The sequence below is a fragment of the Sorex fumeus genome, unplaced genomic scaffold, assembly GCF_029834395.1.
Source record: "Sorex fumeus unplaced genomic scaffold, SorFum_2.1 ptg000095l, whole genome shotgun sequence".
In the NCBI taxonomy this organism is placed as follows: Eukaryota; Metazoa; Chordata; class Mammalia; order Eulipotyphla; family Soricidae; genus Sorex; species Sorex fumeus.
Genome location: NW_026606152.1, coordinates 9,650,759 through 9,676,022, shown reverse-complemented (window position 1 = coordinate 9,676,022; position 25,264 = coordinate 9,650,759). Strand labels below are relative to the sequence as shown.

Below are 25,264 nucleotides of genomic sequence, written 5' to 3'. Positions count from 1 at the left end.
CAATTTGTGATAGATCTACATATTATGAGCAAGTTGATTCATAGATTTCAAAATAAAAATGTCATCATAGCTTTTAGCTAAAACATGTTAATAAAGTAAAATATGTTTACTTTTTCCTTGTTGATTTCAGTGATCTCTGTAGGTACCCTGCAGCTTGCAAATCACATCTTTTAATAAAGCTAATCATTTCTATTTTTGTTTCAGTTGACCGTGTTGTAGCACTAATAGCAGCAATTTTCCTTTTATGCTCTTTATAAAATATAAGGGAGGAATTTAGAATGGCATGAAAAGAATTGAATCAATGTTTCCTAAAGAGACATGGAGTAAATCTCCTCACTCTAAGCAGCACCACTGTGCTCTAAATGAAATACAGCAACAGCTAGCGCAGTGTCCAAATGTTTCCTAAGAAAGAGACTGTAGGTGCCACGATCCAGCTATGTATGTAGCAGGAGAATAGATTTTAATATCACTATGAAGATATTTTAGGGAAACTTAGATTCTTTTCTGTTTGATTAACTTCATCTCGTGTCTTAGGAGTTAGGGGAAATGGAATGTCTTCCAGGGCAAAGATGTTTCTATGCCCTGTTTCCTACTCCACTGTCTAGTCGCCTCTGATTTCATCATGCCCTCATTCTGGTTTATCATATATTTATTAATTTGACTTGCTTCGCACAGAATATCCTGCCATCTCCCTACCTTTGATTAGAGATGACAGGAAGTACCTACATGCAAAGTCTAGCACTCAGACCACTTCCCCTCGTGCTTCAGCTAGCAGATTCCACTAGGGGAATTGGCACCATTCTGATGAAGCCAGGTAGGACTTTGGTGGGTGGGTCAGAAACACTTGAGATTGCCACAGTTCCTATCAAACTGCCTCACTTCTGTCCCACCCCAGCCCTGTGAATGCTGGAGAGAAGAGAGCATTAGAAACCCAGTGTTCCCTTTAAACCCTCTTATTCAGACTGTCTTGGCAGCAACTACAGTAAGAAATGCATTGTTTTATTCCTGACCTAATTAAGCACACATTTGTCAAGAATGCCACCAGATGGCCCTTTACCTCCACCACATGCAGTAACTCCAGTATTTTCTGTTCTAGTTTTTCAAAAAGAAATTCTGAATGCTCAAGTGATGAGGTCACAGGCCTCCAAGACTATCTATCCCCTGCCCTCTCCCAACACAGCTGGGCAGAGCCCTGGTGGTTCCCTGAGCCACTGAAAACAGTGTGGTGGAAACCAGCAACCGAGATCACAGCCCATTCAGCTGGTTTTTGTTTGTCTTCTTGTTTGTTTGGGGGCACACCCAACAGTGCTTAGGGCAAACTGCCTGGCTCTGTGCTTAGGGATCAGGGGACCATAATTGAACCCAGATTTGCCACATTCAAGACAAGTGCCTTCCTGCTGTGCCTGTATTCAGGTGTTTTTATCTGTGTTACCTACCCTGACACACCACTGCCTTTACACACCGCGTTCCACACTCTTATAGAGGCCAGCTTTCCACTGCTCTTCCCCAGTGTTTGTTCTGGCCTTCATAGATACTTGACTGTCTCCTGTAGGGTGCCACAGCTGCCCATCTTCAGTTTCTCTGTTCAAGTGAACGCCATCATCCCAAACAAGGCAAGCTAGTAACTTTCATTTGGGAGATAATTTCTACAAGCAAACATAGTCATTTGGATAGAAAGAACCTCCAAAATTTTCAGTGGGTTGTTCTCATGTGACCACTATCTCATCATTTCGGCTCTGCCTTTTTCCTACTCTAATATACTTCATTGTATATGGCTTCTTTTTTCTATCTTATCAATCTTTATTTTTTTTATAAAACACAATTATGCGTGGAGTTTTTGGGTTTTTTTTAACATTAAATTTTTGTTGTGATTATAGCAAAAAAAAGACAAATAGAAATTTTTTTAAATTTTATATTTAATTGAGATTTTTGTTTACAATACTATTAGTAATGGCTTCTCTAGTCACGGTCTAGTCACGGTCCTCCCGTTGTTCATCGATTTGCTCGAGCGGGCCCAGTAACGTCTCCATCGTGAGACTTGTTACTGTGTTTGGCATATGGAATACAACACGGAGCTTGCCAGGCTTTGCCATGCAGGCGAGATCCTCTCGGTAGCTTGCCGGAGAGGGGCGGAGGAATCGAACTCAGGTCAGCCATGTTGGCTGCGTGCAAGGCAAACACCCTACCCACTGTGCTATTGCTCCAGCCCTAATGGTGATTTAATAAATTTTTAAAAAATAATAATAGCACACATGATTTCGGGTTTTTTTTGCTTTCTGGGTCACACCTGGCGATGCACAGAGGTTACTCCTGGTTCTGCACTCAGAAATCACCCCTGGTGGTGCTCAGGAGACCATTCATAAATTTCCAACACTTCACCAAGCATACCCATCTCTGTCCCCCAAGAGCCTTAACACCTGTTCCTCTCATCCCCTCCCTTGATCCTACCTCCCAACTCATTGCTACTACCTCAGTGAGTATCTTTTAGTAGTGAAAGTTCCCAGTAGTGTTAAGCATGTTCTATAAATATTTCAGGAAAGTTGAGTAAACTCTTATTATGTCATCTGAAACAAATTTACTTCTTAGCACTTCCAGGATTCACAAATTATAACAAGTAAGGCAAATAAATAATTATGTTCTCTGAGCATGAGTGGTAAAATAAGAATTGTGTCCTAAGACATTTATAATGTATCTGAATGGAATTAGGTGATCATTTACAAACTTAAAAGAATACTCACATGATGTTTAAGAATGACACTAGTTGGGGCTGGAGTGATAGCACAGCGGTTAGGGCATTTGCCTTACACTCAGCTGGCCCGGGTTCGATTCCCAGCATCCCATATGGTCCCCCAAGCACTGCCAGGAGTAATTCCTGAGTGCATGAGCCAGGAGTAGCCCCTGTGGCCGGGTATGACTCAACCCCCCCCCAAAAAAAAAAGAATTACACTAGTAGCAGAATCAACTCAGAAAACTAAAGATATCCATACTTACACATATTTCTAGTTAAGCGATAAGGATCCCTTTGTCTTTTATAAATCACTGAAAAGAATAAGGTAAAAGGTAAAGGCCCTCCCGTTGATCGTCGATTTGCTCGAGCGGGCCCAGTAACGTCTCCATTGGAGACTTTGTTGTTACTGTGTTTGGCATATCGAATACTCTCGGCAGCTTGCCGGGCTCTCCGAGAGGAGCAGAGGAATCGAACTCGGGTCGGCCATGTTGGCCGCTTGTAAGGCGAACGCCCTACCTGCTGTGCTATCGCTCCAGCCCGCTGAAAAGAATAATATTGTTAATTAATGGTGTATCATTCATACTCCGACATGTTGCTCTGGAGGTGGTAAGCAGCAGAGTATTGGTAGCAGTATTGACTCAACTTGGAAAGAGTTTAAGAATCTCCGTATGATAGCAAACATGTATTTTCTTATTGTAGAAATATTAACTCTTCTGTTAAAGAAAATGAAGTGGCTTTCTTTGTCTTTTTGTATGGCAACCAAATATCTTTTCCTACCCTTTAAGGCCTATACTCAATTCACTTGCTCGGTTAACTTTTTTTTTTTTTAATTTTTAAATTTTACTTTCATAAGGTCGTTCACATTAATTGATTACGTTCAGTATTTCAACACCAATCCCACCACTATTACACCTTCCCACCACCATTATTTCGAATTTTCCCACCACCAATCAAGCCTGCCTGCCACAGGCAGATGCTAGATAATTTATTTTCTGTTGCTTATTATAAATACCATGAGAGGTCTCGCAGCTGCACACTTCTGGAGTTCTAAAATTGTAAATGGTTGGGGTCCAGAGACTTCTCTGTAGAGAGTTAATCCATTCTGAGTGTCATTTGGGAGTCTGGATCAAGGCCATTGACCCACATAAAGGGGCCTGGAGGCAGTTTGTGGGCACCACAGCCAGGACCCCAAAGGGGCGGGGAGATGGGAAGAGATTCCACCCCTACCCCACCCCATCCCCGCCATGTGGCCTGGTGTCTGGAGTCTTCCATCCCTGGGTTTTTTTTCTTCTGGAAGTTTGTGGCCATGGAGGTTCATTTGGCGTAGGCGGAGAGGGGACACCTCCATCTGAGCTGCCCCATAAGTCGGCTTGGCACGGGGTTCAGAGAAATCTCCTGTGAGCTGTTATCTCCCCGGATTCATTGCTGAGTCTCAATGTGTGTTGTTTTAAATAATGTTTTTTAAAAGGTTTTATTGGGAAACATACCTTTGTGAATCTTCATTGTATACCATTTAGCAACCAAATTAAAACAATGTGTCCTCTGCTCACATTAGTTTCCTCATCCTTACTCATTGCACAAGGTCAGGCTCACACTTCACGCCCTTCATCTTTCACCGTGCCCTGCCTCATCCCCAGAGCACACGTGCATCTGTCACATTGTGAATTTGTTAGACGCCTTTAGATTCTGGGTTCTCTGATGGGAATTTCACTTAATCTGTCTCAAGATCCCAAGTACCAGGCACTGTGCCTCAGACACTGAGTAGGAGGTAAATGAATATGAAATGAGGGAAGCTGCCAGAGTTGGAGAACCTTTACCAGAATCTGGAAACAACCTGAGTACCCAAGTACAGATGACTGGATAAATAAACTGTGATACATCTACACAGTGGAATACTATACAGCCATTAGGAAAAATGAAGTTATGAAATTTGCTTATAAATGGATGGACGTGAGAGAGTATCATGCTGAGTGAAATAAGTCAGAAGGAGAGGGACAGATATAGAATGACTGCATTTATGGAATATATATGTATATAGTATGAGACTAATATGTGTCAGAGGAAACAATATGTGTGTGTATGTATATATATATGCATGCCACAGAGGTGTCTGGGGAGCAAAGGGCATGTAGGATAGAGAAGAAACCAGTATGCTAATAATAGATAGAAATGATCATTTTGGACAGGAACTGAGTGTTGAAAGTAGGTAAAGAATCTTTCAGTATATGTATTGCAAACCATAAAGCCCAAAAGGAAGGAAGGGAGGAGAGAGGAGGGGAGTAAGAGGGGAGGGAGAGGGAGGGAGAGAGGGAGGAGGAGGGTGGTGGAGAGGGAGAGGGAGAGGTAGAGGGAGGGAGGCCTGCCAAAGAGGGAGTAGGGGAGGGAAACTACAGACATTGGTGGTAGGAAATGTGCACTGGTGAAGGGGCGGTGGTGGAACATTGTATTACTGAAACCCAGTCATGAAGAACTTTGTAACTGTGTATCTCACAGTGATTAGAAAAGAAAAGAACACCTTTGAAAAGAAAACACCCCAGTTGTTGTTTTGATATTAGTCATTTTGACTCTTTCTTTTTATTTATAAGACTGAAATATTCCATGAGTAGTTTTTCCTGAATTTCAGAAACTTAGCGGTTTTTCAGAAAAAAGTCTTAATTTGTTGTGGAGCCCCCCTGCCCACCTCCCCTTTGGCAGTGCGAGGGAACCACAAGGGCTGTGGGCAGGGTGGGGACAGGATGGGAGAAGGCCACTGTGCAGTGCTGGGCCTGACCCTGGCTTCACACATGGTCAGTATGTGCCTTGCCACTTAAGCTGCATCCCCTAGCCCTAGAAATGTAGCTTTTGTTGAAAATATTATTTGCTATAAATTATATTTACCACACTTGATAGAAAAAATCTAAAACAAGACTTTTTTTACCATTCCTCCTGTAATTTGAAAGTATATTGATTTTGTTTATGTATACAATACAGAATCATTTCGTGCACCTACATTTTCGTATGGACCTGATGGAAATGGTTTTTCCCTTGGACACAGTAAAAACTGGAGACAAGTCTTTGGCGATGAAAAGAAATATTGGTTGCTTCCAGTATATTCCAGGTAATTTATAAAATGAAGGCCTGCGAAATTATGAAATTTGTGATAATCCTTGACTCTAGCTAAATGTATTAAGATTCAGAGAATATATTATATTACATTTTCTGGGCATTGAAAAATTAAAATTCAGAGTATCTTAGTGTTTTTTTATTATTATTAGAGGAGGTAAAGTTTGGGCATTTCACATTTCACATCATAACCAGGAAGTGACTTTTTTTAATTTAAGTGACATTTTTTCTAAAAAAAGGAATTTTTTTCTTCAAAATGAAAATAAGCTTTTGAGGGCTGGGGCAATAGCACAGCAGGTAGGGCGTTTGTCTTGCAAGTGGCCAACCTGGGTTCGATCCCCGGTGCCCCATCTGGTTCCCCAAGCACCTCCAGGAGTGATTCCTTGGTGTAGAGCCAGGAGTAACTTCTGAGCATTACTGGTTGTGACCCAAAAATCAAAAATAAAAATAAAAATAAAAAATGAAAATAAACTTTTGAAATAGAAAATCCCAAGAATTTCTAATTATTAGTCATATAATCACTTAATCACTTGACATCCAGTTACTCATCAATTTGCTCGAATGGGCGCCAGAAATGTCTCCATTCATCCCTGTCGCATGCTAGTGTAGCCCAAGCCGTATAGTCAATTATTCAAATATACAAAGATTATGTATTCTGTGGTATGTTATGAAATATTTGATTCTTTTTGTGCCACACCCTTGGCTGTGCTCAGGGATCATGCAGTGGAAGGCATTAAACCTGGGAATCCCACATACAAAGTATGAGTTCTAGCCCATTGACCTATCTCCCCAAAGTAATGCAATTTTTAACTCAAGTCTGAGTGAGAGTATATGCTTAGGATGATTCATAGTTTCTTTTTCTGCCAGATTACCAGCAGTACTTGGTTAGCTGTACACAAAAGTCATTGCAGAAAAGAAAATATGGAGGGCCAGATAGACAGTACAGCGAGGAGTGCACTTGCCTTGCACAGGCTGACCCAAATTCGAGTCCTTGCTCCCTGTAAGGTCTTCCAAGCAATGCCAAGAGTAATTCCTGTGCCCAGAACCGGAAGTAAACCCCCTGAGCATCGCTGGGTGTAGCCCCCAAATCAAATAAAAAAAATCAAGGTTGGAGAAATAGTACAGTGGGTAGGGCACTTGTCTTGCACATGGTCAAACCAGATTCCATCCCCAGCATCCTATATGGTCCTCCAAACCCTGCCAGGAGAGATTCCTGAGTGCAGAGCCAGGAGTAACGAGCATCACTGGGTGTGACCTCACTCCAGAAAAAAAAAGAAACATAAAATTGAAATGACATAATTGTAAGATTTTGGATTTTTTTTTGTCTGAAACAGACTTATTTTGTCTTTATTTTTGAAAGATAATTTTTCTTTGTATTGAATTTTAGTTATTACTTTAGTATCATCTGACATTCTTGTCGCAAGTTTGGTCAATTTTACCATTTTCATTCTACATAAAATGTCATTTGTCTTAAATTTTTCAATATATCAATATTTTAACAGTTTGATATGATGTGCCTTGATTTAGGAGTTTGTTTTTTTATATAGTAATAAGGGTTCAGTACCAGTGGGACTTGAACACTACCAATGTAGTGCTCCCAAGAAAGAAAAAGAGAAGGAAGGAAGGGGCGGGAGGGGATAAGGGAGGAGAAATAAAGCAGGAAGGCAGGAAGGCAAGAAATCTTGTTCTTAGGACTGATTGAGCTTCTTGGTAGAAGCTCCATCAGATTTAGAAATTATTTTCACCAGTATTTTTTCCGATATATCTTCTGTTGTCTATGCAGTGACTCCAGTCAGGGGTTTTGTCTTTTTTGTTTCATTTGGATAGGTCTCATGGCTGTTTTCAGCCTGTCCATCTGTCCATGTCTTCGATATACTTTGTTGTATTATAGGTTATTCCACTCTGGCTAGAAAACTTTTTTAAAAAAAACTTTTTTTGTTGAATCACTGTGAGATAGACAAGAACAAACTTTCAAACAATTTATTTTTATTGTTTTGATTTGGGGGCCAACCCTAAGGTGCTCAGGGTTTACTCCTGGCTCTCACTCAGGGATCCCTCCTGGTGGTAATCAGGGACATCTGGGGTGCCAGTGCTCGATCTCAAGTCAGCCATATGCAGTACAAGCCCAATCCGCTGTACTGTCACTCATGAAAACATTGTTTTGTTTTGTTTTGTTTTGGGGGGCAAGGGTAAGTTGCCCATCCCAACTCCAAAAAGCACCAGAGTTCTCAGCCTGAGCACCAAGTACCTGAAATTATTCACAATTTGGTGTCTCTGCAGAGAATATTAGTGATGTGGTGGAGTTGAGTCCTTGGCGTGACTGCAGTAGTGCGGTGTGGGTACAACTGCCAGCGATTCGCCAGCCTCTGCTTTTTAATGCTCTTTACAATTATATTTTTAAAAGGCTATTTCTTCAATGCAGGTTAATAACCTCTCAAATTATAAGTATTAGGAATTATTTTCTGAAATGATCATTTATGGTGAATTCTTTATGTCATACCTATGAAAATTGGTTAAATTTGACCACTTTGATTTAATTTGATGTGACGAAATTATTGCAAATATTTTTTGTTATGCAGTTTGGGTGATGGTTGCAGTTTTCCAACTCGTCTTGTGGGGATGGATCCGGAACAAGCTACACACCAGAATGAATTTGCCAGAAGGTGCGCTTCTCGTTAAGTTTTCCAGTAGCATAATAAAGCAAACTATATCTGTATGGATGTTATGCACATATAAACGTATGGAAATTTTGTGCAGTATCAATATAGTAAATCAGCATCAATAGGGAAAAAGAAAGTCTGTATCAATGTTTTTAACAAATAGATTACTATTTGTACACAGAATACTTAGGATTACTTTTTTTTTTTAATCAAATCCAGAACACATTCAGAGTAAGAGAAAGAGTGCTTACTACTAATAGTTGAACTCAGACAGTCACGTTTAGCTGCAAGTACCAAACTCAGAAGCACGGCATCAAAATATATTGGATCTTCCTAGAAATTACTCTTTCAGATGCTATTATTGTGGTTTATTATTTGTTACATTTTTCCTTAAAACTTAATCATAAATATAGTCACATTTTATTTTCATAAACAGATTTTAACAACAGTGTGAGAATGAGGATTCAAAAATAGACAGTTTGCTCATGCATCTTAGAGGATTTTTCTCAGAATTTGCATGACAGGCACAGATAAATTCAGAGAAATAGTTCATTTTAAATAAGATTTTGAAGAAGAGACACCTGTGTCAAAGTAAAATAGCTGAAACTTACTACAGACATAGTAGATGAAAGATTAAAATTCCAATAATGGGTATGTTAATATCAGAAGAATATGGGTCTAGGAATCTAAAACATAAGCTCTTAGGTGCTGAGAATACTTAGCATTTTGAGAATCTGTTGCAAGTCACTTAGACTGTCAGCCTCAGTTCCAGCTCAAAAAATAAGATTAGTCAAAACTATCTTCAGGGTTATTGTGAAGCTTGAGATGATATGCAGAAAGCATCTAATGGGACTGGCCCATGATCAACACTATGAATATTAGTTCCCTTATCCTCCTTTTCTTCCTTTGTTCCCTCCCTCCCTGGATCTCTTAGCTAGAAAAATAAGCCTACGCTAAATCACTAAATCATTTTTTCCCCTTAGATCTAAACTGCAGTGGTAAAAAGCAGAAAACTTGGGAAATGACAGGTAATTTTTTTGTCCTGGCCACAGACATAGATCCTCACCTGTCCTTGTGCTACCATATGGCTCTTGATTAACATATGTTAGACATGTTTCAGATTGGCCTCAGAAGCTTTTTTCTTTGATCTAATTGTTTTCGTTAGCAGTGTTGAGGGGGTCTAGAGAATTTTTAATTTTTAATGGGGGGTGTTGGGGTCATCCTTTTCCTTTGAAGATAATTTTGTCAGCGTGCTGAGATCTCATGAGTACCCTCATTAGGAGAAGGAATACTAATTTGCTGCTTATTACTTTACTTCTTTATACATTAGATGATTTACTAAATCATTTGCTCCTCTTTTCAGTATTGGCTCAAATCAACCCTTTCCTATCAAACCACTTAGTGAATCAAAAAATCGGTTGTTGGACAGTGAATCTCAGTGGATGGAGAATGGATCTGAAGACTCTGTTGTCAGACCAGGTAGTTCTTGTCATCTGAAAACTTTACTTCATCATGTTAAAATGAAAATCACCAGATTTGATAGACATAGAAAAATAGAATTAGGATTTGTAAACTATTAAAAAAGAAATCAAGCTTTTAAATAAAATACCTTATAATATGGTAGTTCAGTGTTGGCGATTTTTTTTTTACTTCTGGGTTTTAAAGACTAATAGTTGGCACTAGTAACATACATTTTGCTTACATAAGAGGTTTTTTTAAGCTGTAATTATTTTATCATTTAGTCAGAAACTTAATACTTCTTTTTGTTTGTCATGTCATATATAATTATGTGCTTACAGGGACAAATAACCATGTTACAGTGGCAATAGAAAATTGAGTACCACTTGTTCATAACTAACCATTTGAATAAGAGCAAGGTAAGACAGTGTAAAGGTAATTTTCTTAAACACAGTTTATTTGCATATTTCATCATTTTAAAACAACTGTAATTTTATCAGCAAAATTAGATAATTTAGGAAATACGAAAAAAATTTGCATAATATCCATATTTCTTACCACTGATAGCATAATCTTAATGAATAGTTAATAGGTGAAGAAACTAAAAATAAGATTAAGATTAGAGGCAGGTGGGGTGGGGTGGGGTACAGGGCGATTGGGAAATTTGGGGACATTTTGGGGACATTTCCCATATTTGTGTGGGAAAAGTACACTGGTAGAGGACGGATGGGTATTGTTTGTTATATAGCTGAACCCCAATGGTGGAAGAGCTTGTAACTGTTTATCTCACTGTGATTCAGTAAAAAATGTTAGCCTTTAAAAAAAAAGAAGAAGAAGAAGAAGAAGAAGAGAAGGTAACTCTTCACCCACTATTGAAGAAACTTGATTTCCCAAACCCCAGCAGGAGTTCTAAGCACAGAACCAGGAATAAACCCTGAGCACCACCAGTCTTACCCAAAAAGCAAAAAAGAATAAACTTGATTCAGAGAAGAGTGACAAATTAAAAGCTACATAAAAGACTTTAAGAGGCTCACTGATTTTAGTTTGTAAGAGATACAGCCCCCCCCCAAAAAAAATTGCTAGTTTGCCAATTACATTTATCCATTATTCTTTATCTGTGTACCAAGAAACAATGCCAGAAAAAATGAAATAGCAAAACATTCCAGGAATCTCATAATCACTTCACTTAATCACTTAACTTCCCGTTAGTCGTCGATTTGCTCGAGCAGGCGCCAGTAACGTCTCCATTTGTCCCTGTCGCGTGCTAGTGTAGCCCAATGGCATCTCTTCGCTCCGGGAACATGGAGGCCTCAAACCGATCGTTCATGATCTTGACAAAGAAGTCTGACCATCTGGTAGGTGGGCAGCCACGCGGTCTCTTGACATCCCGTGGAATCCAATCAGTAACAGCTCTAGTCCAACGGTCGTCTTTAAATCTCATTACGTGACCAGCCCATCTGATTTTCGACACCTTGGCATATGAGACAGCGTCCCTGATCCTTGATCGTCGACGGATGTCAGAACTCCGGATTCGTTCTCTCATTTGAGTGAAACGTGATATTCCAAGCATAGCTCTTTCTATTCTTCTTTGGGAGACCTGAATGGCGTTCTCATCTTGTTTGCATAGGGCCCAGGTCTCTGAGGCATATGTTAATGCAGGAAGAACAGTGGAATCAAAGAGATGTGCCCGGAGCCGGAGGTTCTTCGTCCTCTTAGCTATTTCTTCGACATTCTTGAAGGCGTTCCAAGCCGCTCTCTTCCTCCTGCGCAGCTCGGGTGCCAGGTCATTTGTCATGTTGACCTCTCGACCTAGGTACACATAGCTGTTGCATTCGGAGATGGTCGTTCCATTGAGAGCGAATGGGGTGTCAGGAACAAGGCAGTTTCTCATAAACATTGTCTTCGTAAGATTCAGCTGTAGTCCTACCTTTCCACACTCACGGTCAAAGGAATCTCATAAACTGTAGAATAAACTGAAAGCATTGTTTCACTTCTGAACTGACCTGGAGGGTTACAGTGAACTTCTCCCTCCTGAGGCTTAACTGCAAGTCAGGACTGGGAGAAAGCCCAGAGGAGTCACATAAATGTTCTGCATGCAGGAGGCCTGGGTTTGATCCCTAGGCAGTGTCTAGAGTGACCTCTGAGCACAGCACCAGCTGTTGAATCTGAAACCACTGAGTGGGCCCCAAAAAAACAAATCATCAGTCAGTGTTTAAGCCAGGACCCAAGTTTGTGATTCAAAAACATCTTAGATTTTTTGGTTGCCTGTGTGATACATTACCACAAACTGCAATCTCAAACAACACACGTAGGGTACCAGAGGGAGTACAATGAGTTGGGTGCTTACCCTGCACATGGCACCCTGGGTATCATCCCCCTCACCACATATTGTCCCCAGAGCCCTGGCAGGAGTGATCAGTGGCACAGAGCCAGAAATAAGCCCTAAGCAACACTAGGTCCTAAAACGAAACCAGCCAAATAAATAAAACAGCACACATCTCAGTTTCTCTCAGAAAGTTAATTTTTTTTTCTGGCAAGTTTTTATCTGGAGTCCCAAGTGAGTTATTGGGAGCATCTACCTCTTTGCTCTGTGTTTGTCATTAGCTTTCAGTTTCTTTAAAGAAAATTTGAGGTGCTGGGGTTTATGATACTAGTTCTCCTACTCTTCACACAGGTGCCTTTCTAGTACCAGACTCCCTATCTGAGAGTCCGCATCTCTCTACCAATGTTTGAGGGTCCCCAGCCCCTCCTGCCGCCCCATCCCAGCATTCAGTTTCTGAGCACATCACTGTATCACTGTATCCCTGTCCTCCTGATTTGCTCGAGCGGGCCCAGTAACGTCTCCATTGGAGACTTTTGTTGTTACTGTGTTTGGCATATCGAATACATCATGGGGAGCTTGCCAGGCTCTGCTGTGCGGGCAAGATACTCTCGGTAGCTTGCCGGGCTCTCCGAGAGGGGCGGAGGACCGCTTGCAAGGCAAACGCCCTACCGCTGTGCTATCGCTCCAGCCCTTCTGAACACATAGCCAGGAGTAAGCCCTGAGAACTACCAAGTGTGTTCCCCCCAAAAAAGCACTTGGAACCCACAGTGAGACGTAGAATCAGAATCCAGGCCTTTGTCAGAGCAGAACCCGAAGACAGCCGTGGGAGACGTGCGTGATGAGGGGCCATGCTCGGGCCCAGCAGTGTTGGGAAGGAAGAGGTCTCCTTCAGGTTCCGGGACCTACTGTCGTTGCTTCTCTAGGTGGGCACACTAATAGGGCCTGCTGTGGGCGCTGAGACCCCTACAGCTGTGGCTCTGGGCACTTCGGTGTGGGTGAATGGCCCCACAGATTGGGTCCCAAGTCGGAACAGCAGAGCTGGGGACCGAGTGCGTCCCTGTGGTACATGCAGCTCTGGGCACAGACTGGCCCTCTCCCCGTACTTCCGGAAGTGGGCCTGACTGCAAGAAGAGTCTAAGTCAATAATTGGTTACAAATAAAACGGCAGTGAAAAAATAAAAATAAAATTACTTCAGGGAAGGAACTTAATGGTATGGTTATTCACTGTTTAGAGAAATCCTTATTAATTACTTAGTAGCACTAAAGTATATCTTAGCATATTACCAATTATGTTACCCAAAACCAATTTATGAATTATTCTCAGAAATAGAAAATCAAAAAAAAATAGAAAATCAAATTTTAACCAGTAAATGATTTCTGTTTTTATAGGTTTATAAGAACATTATGGATTGATATTTTCAGTTTCATTCACAAGAAAATAATCTGTGGGGTGAAACAACTGAAGTATAATAGAAGATGTATTTTTAAAAAAAAAAAGGAAGCCTTTGTGCAGATTGCTGGACCCATGGAGACTACTCCAGAGCAGGAAGAATGCCTTAATCTTAATGCCTATTTGTGCAACACTGATTTGAAGCTACAAAAGTGACTTTATTTTGGAAATAACACTTGCCTGTTATGAAATGCTATGAGTTATCAAGTCACATGTTAACATGGCACATGTATTTTTTGATACCAGGATTGCATTATTAAAATTGTTTCTTAGTATTCATACAAATTTTCACTCCAGAAACACAAGCTAAAGTCTTGTCAGAAGTGAAGTGTTACCTAGTAGAATGTCTGAATGTGAATAATAATAGGCCATTAAGTGTTGCTTGTACTGTGTATGGAAAGAAAATATTTGTTTTTTTAATTGAATGATTGCTACTTTTTAATTACTGTTTTCTACTTGTCAGCATTTTTAATAAAGTTTTGTATTGTTGGCAAAAATAACACTCAGAAGGTTTCAGATATATAAATATAATAATTAAAGGCTTGGGACACTTTTGTATAATTCATTGAAGTCCACATTTTCAACACTATTATTTGATATGTTGCCCAAGACGAAACACAGCCAATATAAAAAATATTTTTGGTTCTCTCTGCTTTTAAATAACTATATTAAACTTTTATGAGTAAATTTCTATGAGCAAAGAAAGTCCTGGTACCTGTGCTATGGAAATCAGTTACAGTAGGATTATGTAGAAATGGCCAGAATAAAAGTAGAGAGAAAACAGGCTATTGTGAGCTGTTAAAAAGTACTTTCAGCCCTGGGACATATGCAATGGCAGATCACATATCTTGCTTGAATTTGGCACTCAGTTCAATCCCTTGCCTCCCAAAATATTTTTTTCAGCTCTGAGGTGTGTAGAATGTCAACTCATGTTGAGTTTGCTTTCCAGTATCAATTTAGGTATTGACTAAAAGTTACTTTGAAACTTATATAGTAATAACTTTAAACAGTGACTTAAAACATTTGAACAAGCGTAAGCTCCCCTAAGAAATGGGTTTGATCTTAAATGCAAAATGTTAAATCGATTTTTTTTCCTTTTGGTTTTTGGACCACGTCGGGTGGTACTCAGCAGTCAGCCCATGTGATGCCAGGAACAAAGGCGGGCCTCCTGCATGCAGAGCATGCACCCTAAACCACCAAGGACTCTTTGCTGCCTAGACAAGTTTCACCCTTTTCTCTTTGAAATGCAGTAGGCAGCAGGAATTATTGCATCCATTCATTCTAAAACAAAATACAGAGAAGGCAGAAATGTTACTCTGTACTGTGTTACTTGTTGTTTACCTAAAAATAAAACTCTTGCTTCCAATAGTAGAGATAAATCTAACCAGCATAAGTTTCAATAATTATAATTTTCCATGTAGTCGTCCCAGTTCAGTGGGATAAGCTGTTACAAATGAACTGTCTAGATAACCTGTTACACTGTGTGATTCCTCATTTTTTTTCCACAGTAACCTTCTTCTTAAACTGGGGAGACAGATGACTCAGGAAAGGGCTGAACATGTGTTTTCCATGCAGGAGCCCTTAGTTTGACTACCAGTCACCTCATGGTCCCTCAGCCCCCAGCAACCCCTGAACACTAAGCCAGGAGTAGTCCCTAGAATAAAGAACCTTGCTCTTCTGTCATCTAGTAAATATTTTTGAAGCACCTCTGTACTAGGAATACCTTTGAATTTTGCATGTAGCATAAATTTTTTATCAGCCATTCCAAGTGTGCAATGTAACATTTGTCTAATTCCATTGGTTATTCTAATTTTTATTTTATACATAAGTAAGTAACTTTTCCCTTTTGAACCAAAAGAGTGAGCTATCTTTGAAAAGAGGAATTGGAATACTAGATTATGGATTCTTCACCTTTCACCTCTATAGTCTTAACAATCACAAATCTAGAAAACTTCAGTGTGAGAGTTAAGCAGTATCACTTAACCAGCCTTAAGAAGCACTTCAGTGCACATTATTACAAAGACACAGTGAGTACCGAAGCTTGGTTAATCTCAGAAGTATTCTACTCACTGTGAGCTTTCCTACTTATGATTAACAACTGAGGAGACATCATTTTTTCCTTTAATTCAGGCATTATGTACAATTATGGCATATAATCTTGTTCAGATTTTATAATTTGTTATATAATAGCAAAGTGAATACCTTTCCAGAAACTTGTTATTAAAGCCTTTTAGTTACTTTTTGTCTTTTAACCAACATTTTGCCACATTCTAAAGGTGAATCTGGGTTTATTCATATATGTGAATGATCTTTTAGCAAAGTTGTACAAATGGTATGAGAATCAGGGGAAGGCTACCTCTTTGGTATTTGGTATTGCTAAGTGCTATCAGCTCTTTGAAGTGAAAAGGGCAAGATGAAACCCTGTCAAAATTTATGAGAATTCTCTTTAGTTCCTCAAACATTTGGACAGTCATGATGATATGTGAGGGAAATAAATTTACTTGAATATTTAATACCTAAGGCATCTGACTAGTATCACTATGGCAAAGAGCAGCTGCAATATAGTAGTTATTAAACATGAATATGTTTACAAAGTTTAGTTTCATCTTTATATATGGATGCTATTTTAAAACCTTTTTACAGGGAACAGGGATGCAACTTTGCTAGCGTGCTTACCTTGCATGTGTGAGGCCCTGGGTTTGATCCTCAGCACTGCAAATAAAATCTTTTTACAGTTAGTGCTTATAATCCAGTTACATAAGCAACTTTAACTATAGGACTGGTTTAAGTCAGATATGCAATATTTACTTGAATTTAGTTTCTGTTGGAAAGCAGATTTTGATTGTTTACAAGATTGTTTGAAAGTTGTCAGATGTAATTCCCATTCACTAATCTTTAAAGCAAATGTATTAAAGGGCTTAGTGTGGGTATTTGCATATTTGGGAACTAATGGGGCAGTGACTTAAAAATATGTTTCACCAACATTTTGTTCTAGGACTAGTCTACTATCAGTTAAAGTATTTTTAATGAGTCAAATAAGAAATTATAATATTTTTGCATGTAGCCAAAATAAACATTATATCTAATAATCTGGTACAGATAATAATATAAATCTCAAATCCATGTTTAATATGATCTGAAGTCTATTTTCCAATTTGATTAAAAAAACGCAGTGTAGATTCAGAAAGGTCCATATTTTTCTACTGACTTCTTTATATTATTTCATTGGGTTCATAAAGCAAGGAAATGTATTTATATTAAAAGATTAAGAAAGCTATTAGTGAAGTTTGTTATATTTGTACATGATTGCAGATGAGTCTATGCAGATGAGTTCATTAAAATAAAACGCAGATACTGTTTTTCAATAATCTTTAATATGCTTTTATGCAAACAAATTTGAAATACTGTTTACTTTGGCTCCCATTAAGTCCCATGAGTCTTGTATTTGTTTCTCCTAATCATCTTGAACCATAACTTAATTCTTTGCTTTGTCTTTACTGGTTTAACTTTCATTAACATGAAGAATGACTATTTTCTAACTTTTTTCAAAACTCATGATTTATTAATAAATAAAAACAAAATTATTATTGTATAGTTTTTATTATTAAAGTCTTACTTGCCAAATGAGCAAAAACCTGTTATCTTGAAATTTTAGTAGAATAGCTCCGATAGAGGCCAGAAAGAGAGCACAATGGACTAGACACATCCTCTGCATGCCAGAAGTCCCAGACCAACCCCAGACCAAATGCTCCCCACATATAAATCAGAGCTGGAGGGAGATCTCAATAGGCTGGGTGCATGCTTTGCATTTGGCCGCAGGGCACGAGCTGAAATAGCCCCTGGGACTGTCAGGGGACCCCCTAGAAGAAATCAGGAGAGCATTTTGAAGAGCCCGTTGGGATAATCACAAGTGTTAAATGTATTTGGGGAAACCACCAGTATTCCTGGAGTGCAGCAACACAGTGTTCACTTAGGCCATGGCTCTAGGTTGCTGCCTTCAGAAGGTCTAACCTAGATTGTACTGAACCTACATTACAATTCAGAAGCCACCTTCCACTCACCGCAAAGGTTGTTGAATTATGGTTGTCAAATGCTGAATGACAGAGTTTATCTTGTATAGAGCTCTTTCATGGCATTTATATTCCAGTTCCTTTCTAACGGTTGTTACAAGCAGAGAGTTAGATGAAGCATGGAGGAGGGGAAGAAAGGGAGGCTGTGGGAAATTTGTTTCAAGAAGCACATTGGGCTATCTCGTGTAGTCAGTGAAGAACTGAGGCACAAGCAAAGGTGCCTTGAAGCTCTAACACCCTGATTGCCTTGAAGTTAAAAACTTGGGGGGGGCGAGGGGGTAGTATAGCGCTAGGGCCTTGCATGTGCCTGAGCCCTCTTCGATCTCTAGCATCCCATTTAATCCCTGGAGCACTGCAGCACTGCCAGGAGTAATTCTTGAGTGCAGAGCCAGGAGAAACCCCTGAGCATCACCGAATGTACCCCAAAAAGCCAAAAACTAAAACTGTTGGAGGTGGGGAATTGGGCCCACGCTCCGCAATACTCAGGGATTGCTTCTGGCTCTGCACTCAGGAAATTACTCCTGACAGTACTAGAGTCTATTATTACTCCTGGCAGGCTTGGGAGGATGGGGGAAATCATGGGATCCCTGGGATAAAACCCGATTGGCAGTGTGCAAGGCATACACCCTACCATCTATACGATATATGTGCCCCCATAAATAGCATTTATTGGGGGGAGGCACACCCAGCAATGCTCACGGGTTATTCCTGGCTCTGGCCCCGCTCCTGGTGGTGCCATGGGACCATATAGGATGTCAGGGATTGACCCCAGGTCAGCCGCATGCAAAACAAGTGCCCTACCTGCTATACTATCCCATCCTAATGGCAGAATTTGAACTGGTGTCAGAAACTTGCAAGACAAATATCTTATTCTCTGCTCTGTCTTGGGCCCTAGCTTCAGTTTCTATGTTCTCTCTTCCCATTCAAAAGTAAATCATGTTGTGCGTAACTATTGACAATTCCATGATTAAGCACTAGATTCCGCCTATAGTTCCTGCACCGACTTGCTTGCCAGGCAAGCTTGGAATCAGCCTCAGGATGATCCTTTCTGGAGCTTTTCCTGGTTCCTCAGACAAGGTTGCTAAATGGCACTTTCACTGGACTCTTATTACACTTAACAGAGCTATCTCCTGAAGTTAATCATCACAAAGATCACATACACTGTGCATTTTATTCAATTGAGAGTAAATTTGTTGAGGTTCACAACTAGAAGAACCAGGTCTGATCATGACAGACCCTCTGTTAAATCCTGTGAAATGAAAAACTTGCACGGCAAAAGAAAAGAGGTCTAAATGACTGGGAGAAAAGATGACTGGGACAGCATACTTGAACATCAGTATATCAAAGGGCTAATAGCCAAATAGATATGTATATATCTCCCCATCCAAAAAGAGATGGACACTTTCTCAAAGACAAATATGGCCAAGAGATGTATGAAAAAGTGTTCATCACTGATTATCAGAACGTGCAAATCAAGACACTGGTGAGAGATATCACCTCACACCAGTAAAATCACATCAGTTCACATCAGTAAGTCTGCAAACAGCAAGTGCTGACAGAGATCTGGAAAAGGAATTTCATTCATTGCTGGTGTAACTAATGTATGGATCAGTCTTTTTGGAAAAATGGTGGGAAACTTCTCAAAAAAGTTAAGCTTCCACGTGACTCTGTGACTCTGCTCCTAGGTATCTACCCTAAAAACAGAGAAACCTTAATTTGAAAGGACACAGCACACCTATGTTTAATGCAGCATTATTTACAATAGCCAAAACCTGGGAATAATAGGTGTCCAACAACAGATGAGTGGGTAAAGAATTGTGGATATATACACACAAAGGAATACTTTCATCTATGAGAAAAGATGAAATCTCGCAGTTTGCTGCAACCTGGATGGCTCTGAGGGTATTATGTTTATGAAGCAAGTCAGAAAAATACCAGATGATCTCGTTCATCTGAGGAACATAAATATAGTAAGAGATGAGGTGATCCCTAAAGAAAACAAAATATGAGAAATGGTTAACAGAACTGTATTGAACTATATTTGTTTTGGAGCCACACTTATTCCTGGCTTTGCAATCAGGGATCACTTTTGGAGGGTTGGATCCCTAGCTAGCACTGTTCCTGATTCATCTGGACAGTACCACCCTGTTGAGTAATCCCCTAGAGATTCCCCTTGAGGTGAGAGGGCTTCCAGAGACACTGCTCCAGAGACAGGGAAGGACAAGCACCAAAAGGGGCATTCTCCATGCGTATGTTGAACTTCTTTGTGCTTTTCTACCCCTATTGCATTGTTTCCCATTCTGTCCCTGTCCCCGCACCCTTCACAGAGCAGTTTCTCTCTCCCAATATTAGCCCTAGTTTGATTTCAATAGTCAATGCTGGCTATCAGCCTGCGACCGTTTCTTCCATCCATCAGCCAGGGGAACGAACACACCAGGGGACGTGGACATTGCAGGATGACACTGGAGGAGCTCGGGGGACCATAGGTGGCATCAGGGATCCAACCCATCAGGTCTGCTGCTTGCAAGGTAAGCACCTAAATCCCTGTACTATCTCTTGGACCCATTACTGACATTTCTGAACTTCAGTTTGTAATATGTAGAGTGTACTTCGCAAGATTTTATTTTAAAGTCAGATTGCATATAAAATGCTTCATTACTATTTCACTATCCATTTAACTCTGCCCATCATGCTCTCCCACACTTAAGACACTGGTGATACAGATTCTATCTCAATAAAAGTGGGATGGAGAAGGAAAACTATTTCTCATGAGCTGCCCTTTCTCCCTCAAATCCAAGGCTTAATTCCAGTATCTTTTCTTTCTGATACCTAACTGAACAATTACATTTTCATACTGCAAAGTCAAGAGTTTCTAACTTGTACAGATACCAGAGAAATAGCTGTGGTTTTTAAATGCAGGCTCCCTGTTTTTATCACTTCTTCGTAAACATCAGCTGTCACTATTTCCTGGTCTTGAATAAAAATCCTGGGCCAGAGAGTCCATACTTGCCAGGTAGGAAGCCCAAGTTGCCCTCTGACCCTGCAGAGCCTGGAATGGTACCTAGACTCAAGTGCAAAAATATTAAATTGTCTGCACACATCTGAACACTTCTATGGGGTGCAGTGCATCAGCAGGTCAACCTGTACCAGCAGGGTGAGTGCATAAGCAGCCTGATATTGCCTTCAGGCTTTCTGATACCCCAAAACTGCCACTGTGCCTCTGGCTGGACCCCAACAACTCAGGACCAAGTTTCCTGAGAAATTGAAATGGCCAAAAATAGGTACACCCACAAACCACCTCTAGCTCAACTATACAAGCTCAGTTATTGGATTTGTTTCAGCGACCCATAAATAAATCTTGAAAGAGATCAAAAGCCACAGTTAATCTTGGACCCGTGCAAGTCTGAACAGACCGGGGTAAACTGGAGGGGGTGGGTCAGCCTGGCAGCCCCTGCCAGAGCCCCTGCTTGCTCCCACAAACCAAAATCACCAGGATGCCCCCGGTCGGACTCCACCATCTCAGGACAGTCATCACGGAGACATTAACCTTTAGAAAATTTGGATATGCAAGTTTTATGACTGAAATCTCCAGGCTTTCTCAGGGTTGAGATGCCTACCTCCCCCCACCTCACTGTACTTCCAAAAGCCTCAGCAGTCACATCCACACCCCAAAGCTGTCACCCAGTTAAAAAAAATTTACTCCACCTTTTCATTCCCAATAAAAATACGAATGTTGCAAAATATGGTCTTTATGGAGATTTAAATAGCAGTTTTAAAGAAATGAATGGTTAGTAAAAAGAGATATATTTCATTAAAAATATATTACATGTATATTAACATGTGAAAAGATATGTATTCATGCATATTTCATGTGATTATCTGTACTTAATGATACAAATTGTTTCATTATACTGTATTATAGTTATGCAAAAAAAAAAAAACACTCAAAAAAATAAAAATACTGAACACCGTGAACATACACAGTGACCTCTTGGTACCTGTACCTGGATTGCAAACCATAATGCACAAAAGGAGAGCGAAGAAAAGTGCCTTCCATACAAGTAGGTTGGGGGCGAGGGGGAGTGTTGGGGAATGGTGGGAGGAAAACAGGGAACATAGGTGGTGGGAAATGTACACTGGTGGAGCGATGGGTATTGGATCATTGTATGACCGAAACCCAATGATGAACAGCTTTGTAATGGTCTGTCTCACAAATATTCAATAAAAAAAAATTATTTAAAAAAGAACACTTCTGAGCTATAATTAGCATTCAACAAATACTTCTATAACAAAGAACATGGCATATTAATAGAAGAGTTTAGCTTGATTAAATATCACTTCTGAGTCAACACATGAGTGTAATGATTTTCTAAAATAGTGCACCACCAAATACTTAAATGCAATTATTAAAATATGAGCCATTCAATTAACAAAATGTACATTTTAATTCAAAAACTGCTGAGGACAGCAGTCATAACAGTCTGGCTGTTTTACCACCTTTCTGAAAAACCATTTGACAACATGCATCAGAATATTTAACTGTGAGTGCTTTTGATCATAAATTCTAGGTATTCATAAAACTTTAACATATTTTCTAAAAACGTGTACACTGCAGTCTGCTGCAACTTACATGAAATTGGAGGGTATCATATTGAGCCAAATAAGGACAAATAGAGAATGATCTCACACTATCTGTGGGATATTGTGAAGCATTTCAAGGTATGAACCATATCAACAGACAGTAAACCTTGGACACTAGAATACAGACTACCAGGTCAGATGGGGAGGGAAACAAAAGGGTTGGGCTGGAAGTAACTCAGAATCATGCATGTTGGGTCTGAAACACACTGGTTCTAAGGGATGTAAGGGACTTAAGAGTATGCACCAAAACCCTACCAATCAACAATTTGGTGGGATGTGTGAGAAGTCTGACCAGAGGTGACTAAGGTGGGTACTAAAGTGAAGTGCCCTACCTAACCTTGTTAAAAAAAAAAAAAGTGGACAGAAGAGCAACCATTACATAATCTCACAATATGAGCAGTGTACATTATCCCCAAAATCCGTTCCTGCTCAACATTCACTGGAGGAAACACGGGAGGTGGATCAAGAGTCAGTACAATCCTGGCTCCCCTACTCTGTTTAGCAGTTGGGTAGTGGTTTATTCAGAGAATTTGATTTGACAGTATTTCTTTCATAACACTTTCTTTGCCATCCCAGTACTAATTCATTGTGGAAAATTGAGGGGTGGGGGATTCCCTCAATAGTGGAGTGATTTTTGACTACATCCTTCACTTCCGAAACCGTAAACGCATCCCTGAGGTGCTTTTGGTAGAATACACACGTACGAATATGTGCATGTGTGTGTGTACACACGTGACTGATAAAAACGACCTGATTAAAAAGTGAAGTGCCTACCTTTTGGTTATGCTACAGAAAGGGTTGTTTGAGGGAAGGGAAGTGGGGGAGGGGGAATCACCCTTCTCCCATGTGCTAAACGATCCACAAACCGTCTTTCACAAAGAAGCCTCCAAGTGGTTGTTCTAAATAGCATATGAACCCCAATTTTGCTAACAACTCTTAAGAAGAAAATGCTCTTTCGTACGTTTGTTTCCACGGGGGAAAAAGGGTCTTTTCTTCTTTTCACTTATCTCTGGGCAAGTGCTCCTGAGTGACAGGTGGCCTTGCTGCCACTGGCCCTTAAGGTGAACTCACACCGACGCAGAGTGGCACAATCAGCAGAGCTTTATTGCCGCTTCCACCCAAAGCGCTTCTCTACAACGACCCGCGACCTGGGCTGCCCCGGCCCTTCTCACGGGGGCAGAAGCCCACAGCACCGCCACACGGTCAGTCCGGCTCGGCGACGCCTCGCGCTCCCGGGTGTGCCGCAGCACCGGGCTAGCTCCACTTCTTGGAGACGTTGAGGTGGTCGAGCTGGTCCCGGACGAGCCTGTGCGGGGGGAACTTGGCCATGTGGGCCGCCTTGATGGCCTCGAAGGCCGCGGCTCTGCGGGCCGCCGCGTGGCCGTGCTCCTGCTCGGCGCTCAGGTACGGCCTGCCCAGCCAGTAGTGGTTCTCGGCCTCCGTCTCCAGGCGCCGCATCACGTTCTGCTTCATGCGGAGGGTGACGAAGCGAGGCCGCCGGTGCTTCCCGATCCACTGCCGGCCCGGGATGCGGTTGCGGAGGAGGAGGGCCGTCAGGAACATGGCGCGCACTGGCGGGGACGCGAGTCGGACGGCCGCGGGAGGACGGGAGACCCCGGGAGAAAGGTCGGGACGGGTCTCGGGAGAGGACAAGCGCTCGCCGCTCTCCGGGAGAGGAAAAGCGCTCGCCGACCACGTAACGGCGAGGAAAAGCGCTCGCCCGCTGAAAGGCTCCGCTGGCCCCGACGCCGGAAGTGCAGTCGTCCCGCCCCTGCCCGTGATGCTTCGGTTCTCGCGAGACCCAGGACGCTTCCGGCGCGCGCGGATTCAAACCCGCGGGGGCTGCTGCTCACGTACTCGCGGGCTTCCGTTGCCAAGCCGAGCCTCGGGCTCTGCACTTCACACGCATGGAGCTGATCCGCGGCTTCTGCGGGAAGCTGCGCGGCCTGGCCGTCACGCTGGACCTGGAGACGGCCCGGCTGCAGCGGGCTCTGGAGGGAGAGGACAGCGGTGAGCGAGGCCGGCTGGCGTTGGGAGGGTGGCGGCGGCGGCTGGGACGCGCGCGCCCGTGAGGGGAAGCGCGCGCCGAGGGGAGAGGCCGCGGGTCCCGCCCCGCCGCGCGCCTCGGAGGGTCCCGGGCGCCTCGTGAGGGATGGCGTGAGCGGCGCTCCGGGGTTCGCGGGCCGATGCTTGTGGCCCGGGTCCAGCCCTTACGACCAGTGTCCCCTCCGCAGTGAAAGTAGCAGTTCTACACCGCGGTGGGAAACAGCTGGTTAGTGTACGGACACCGACGAGGACAGCTGGGGCCAGTCGTTCCCCAGTGTCCACGCTTTGGGTTTCTCCATCAGCGGAAAAGTGGCCGTGAAGAAAACTGGGAGTCGTTGGAGACGGTCGCTTCTTTCTGTGCAGGGTGTCACGGAGCCTGTTTCTCCCCGAAACCCCAGCACTGCTCCTTCCCGCAACAAAACCAGATGCACATCGCCGACCTTGCTTGGTACTGAAGGTGTTTTAGGTGGTTTCAGAGCGTGTCGGTCTGGAGGGGCAGGACAGTGCGTAGGGTGTTTGCCTTGTACGCGGCCGACCCGGATTCCATCCTCTGCATCCCATATGGTCCCCCGAGCAATGCCAGCAGTGATTCCCGAGTGCAGAGCCTGCAGTGATCCTTGAGCATTGCGGAGTGTGACCCAAAAGAAGAAAAAAACTTTTTAAAGAGTAGGTCAGATTTTCTATCAGTTGTGATGCCCTAAACTATTCCTCTTGTGTACCCGCAGACTTCCTTTGATTATATTCTGAGTAGTTTCTCCACCTTTTTTTTTTTTAAGGTACAGTGTT

The 25,264-nt window shown here is 41.8% G+C and overlaps 3 protein-coding genes across 5 annotated transcripts in view; 2 read left to right on the top strand and 1 right to left on the bottom strand.

The window, feature by feature from the left end:
- The window catches only part of ZDHHC20 (zinc finger DHHC-type palmitoyltransferase 20), an 83,698-nt gene extending 66,618 nt beyond the window's left edge, over positions 1-17,080 (top strand). The window contains exons 9-13 of one of the 3 annotated variants that reach the window (XR_008795027.1): positions 5,699-5,825; positions 8,410-8,493; positions 9,474-9,518; positions 9,854-9,969; positions 13,661-13,680. Coding sequence is in view for 2 of the 3 variants with exons in the window: in XM_056132925.1 (XP_055988900.1) it covers positions 5,699-5,825; positions 8,410-8,493; positions 9,854-9,969; positions 10,290-10,327 (365 nt within the window). In the remaining variant the exon portion in view is untranslated. Of the gene's footprint in view, positions 1-5,698; positions 5,826-8,409; positions 8,494-9,473; positions 9,519-9,853; positions 9,970-10,289; positions 10,368-13,660 lie in introns of all 3 variants that reach the window. The other 2 variants (XM_056132925.1, XM_056132927.1) reach the window with 2 other exon arrangements.
- Positions 17,081-23,527: 6,447 nt separating this feature from the next.
- Positions 23,528-24,173, bottom strand: MRPL57 (mitochondrial ribosomal protein L57). The gene has a single exon (XM_056133036.1). The coding sequence runs from the start codon at positions 23,993-23,995 to the stop codon at positions 23,687-23,689; it is 309 nt and encodes a 102-aa protein (XP_055989011.1). The 5' UTR covers positions 23,996-24,173; the 3' UTR covers positions 23,528-23,686.
- A 166-nt stretch (positions 24,174-24,339) lies between these two features.
- Positions 24,340-25,264, top strand: part of SKA3 (spindle and kinetochore associated complex subunit 3) — a 36,088-nt gene continuing 35,163 nt past the window's right edge. Inside the window, exon 1 of the mRNA XM_056132955.1 lies at positions 24,340-24,442. Coding sequence (XP_055988930.1) covers positions 24,340-24,442 — 103 coding nt within the window. The remainder of the gene's footprint in view (positions 24,443-25,264) is intronic.

Coding starts and splice junctions, on each gene's coding strand:
- MRPL57 (XM_056133036.1), bottom strand. CDS start 23,995: ATGTTCCTGACGGCCCTCCTCCTCCGCAACCGCATCCCGGGCCGGCAG.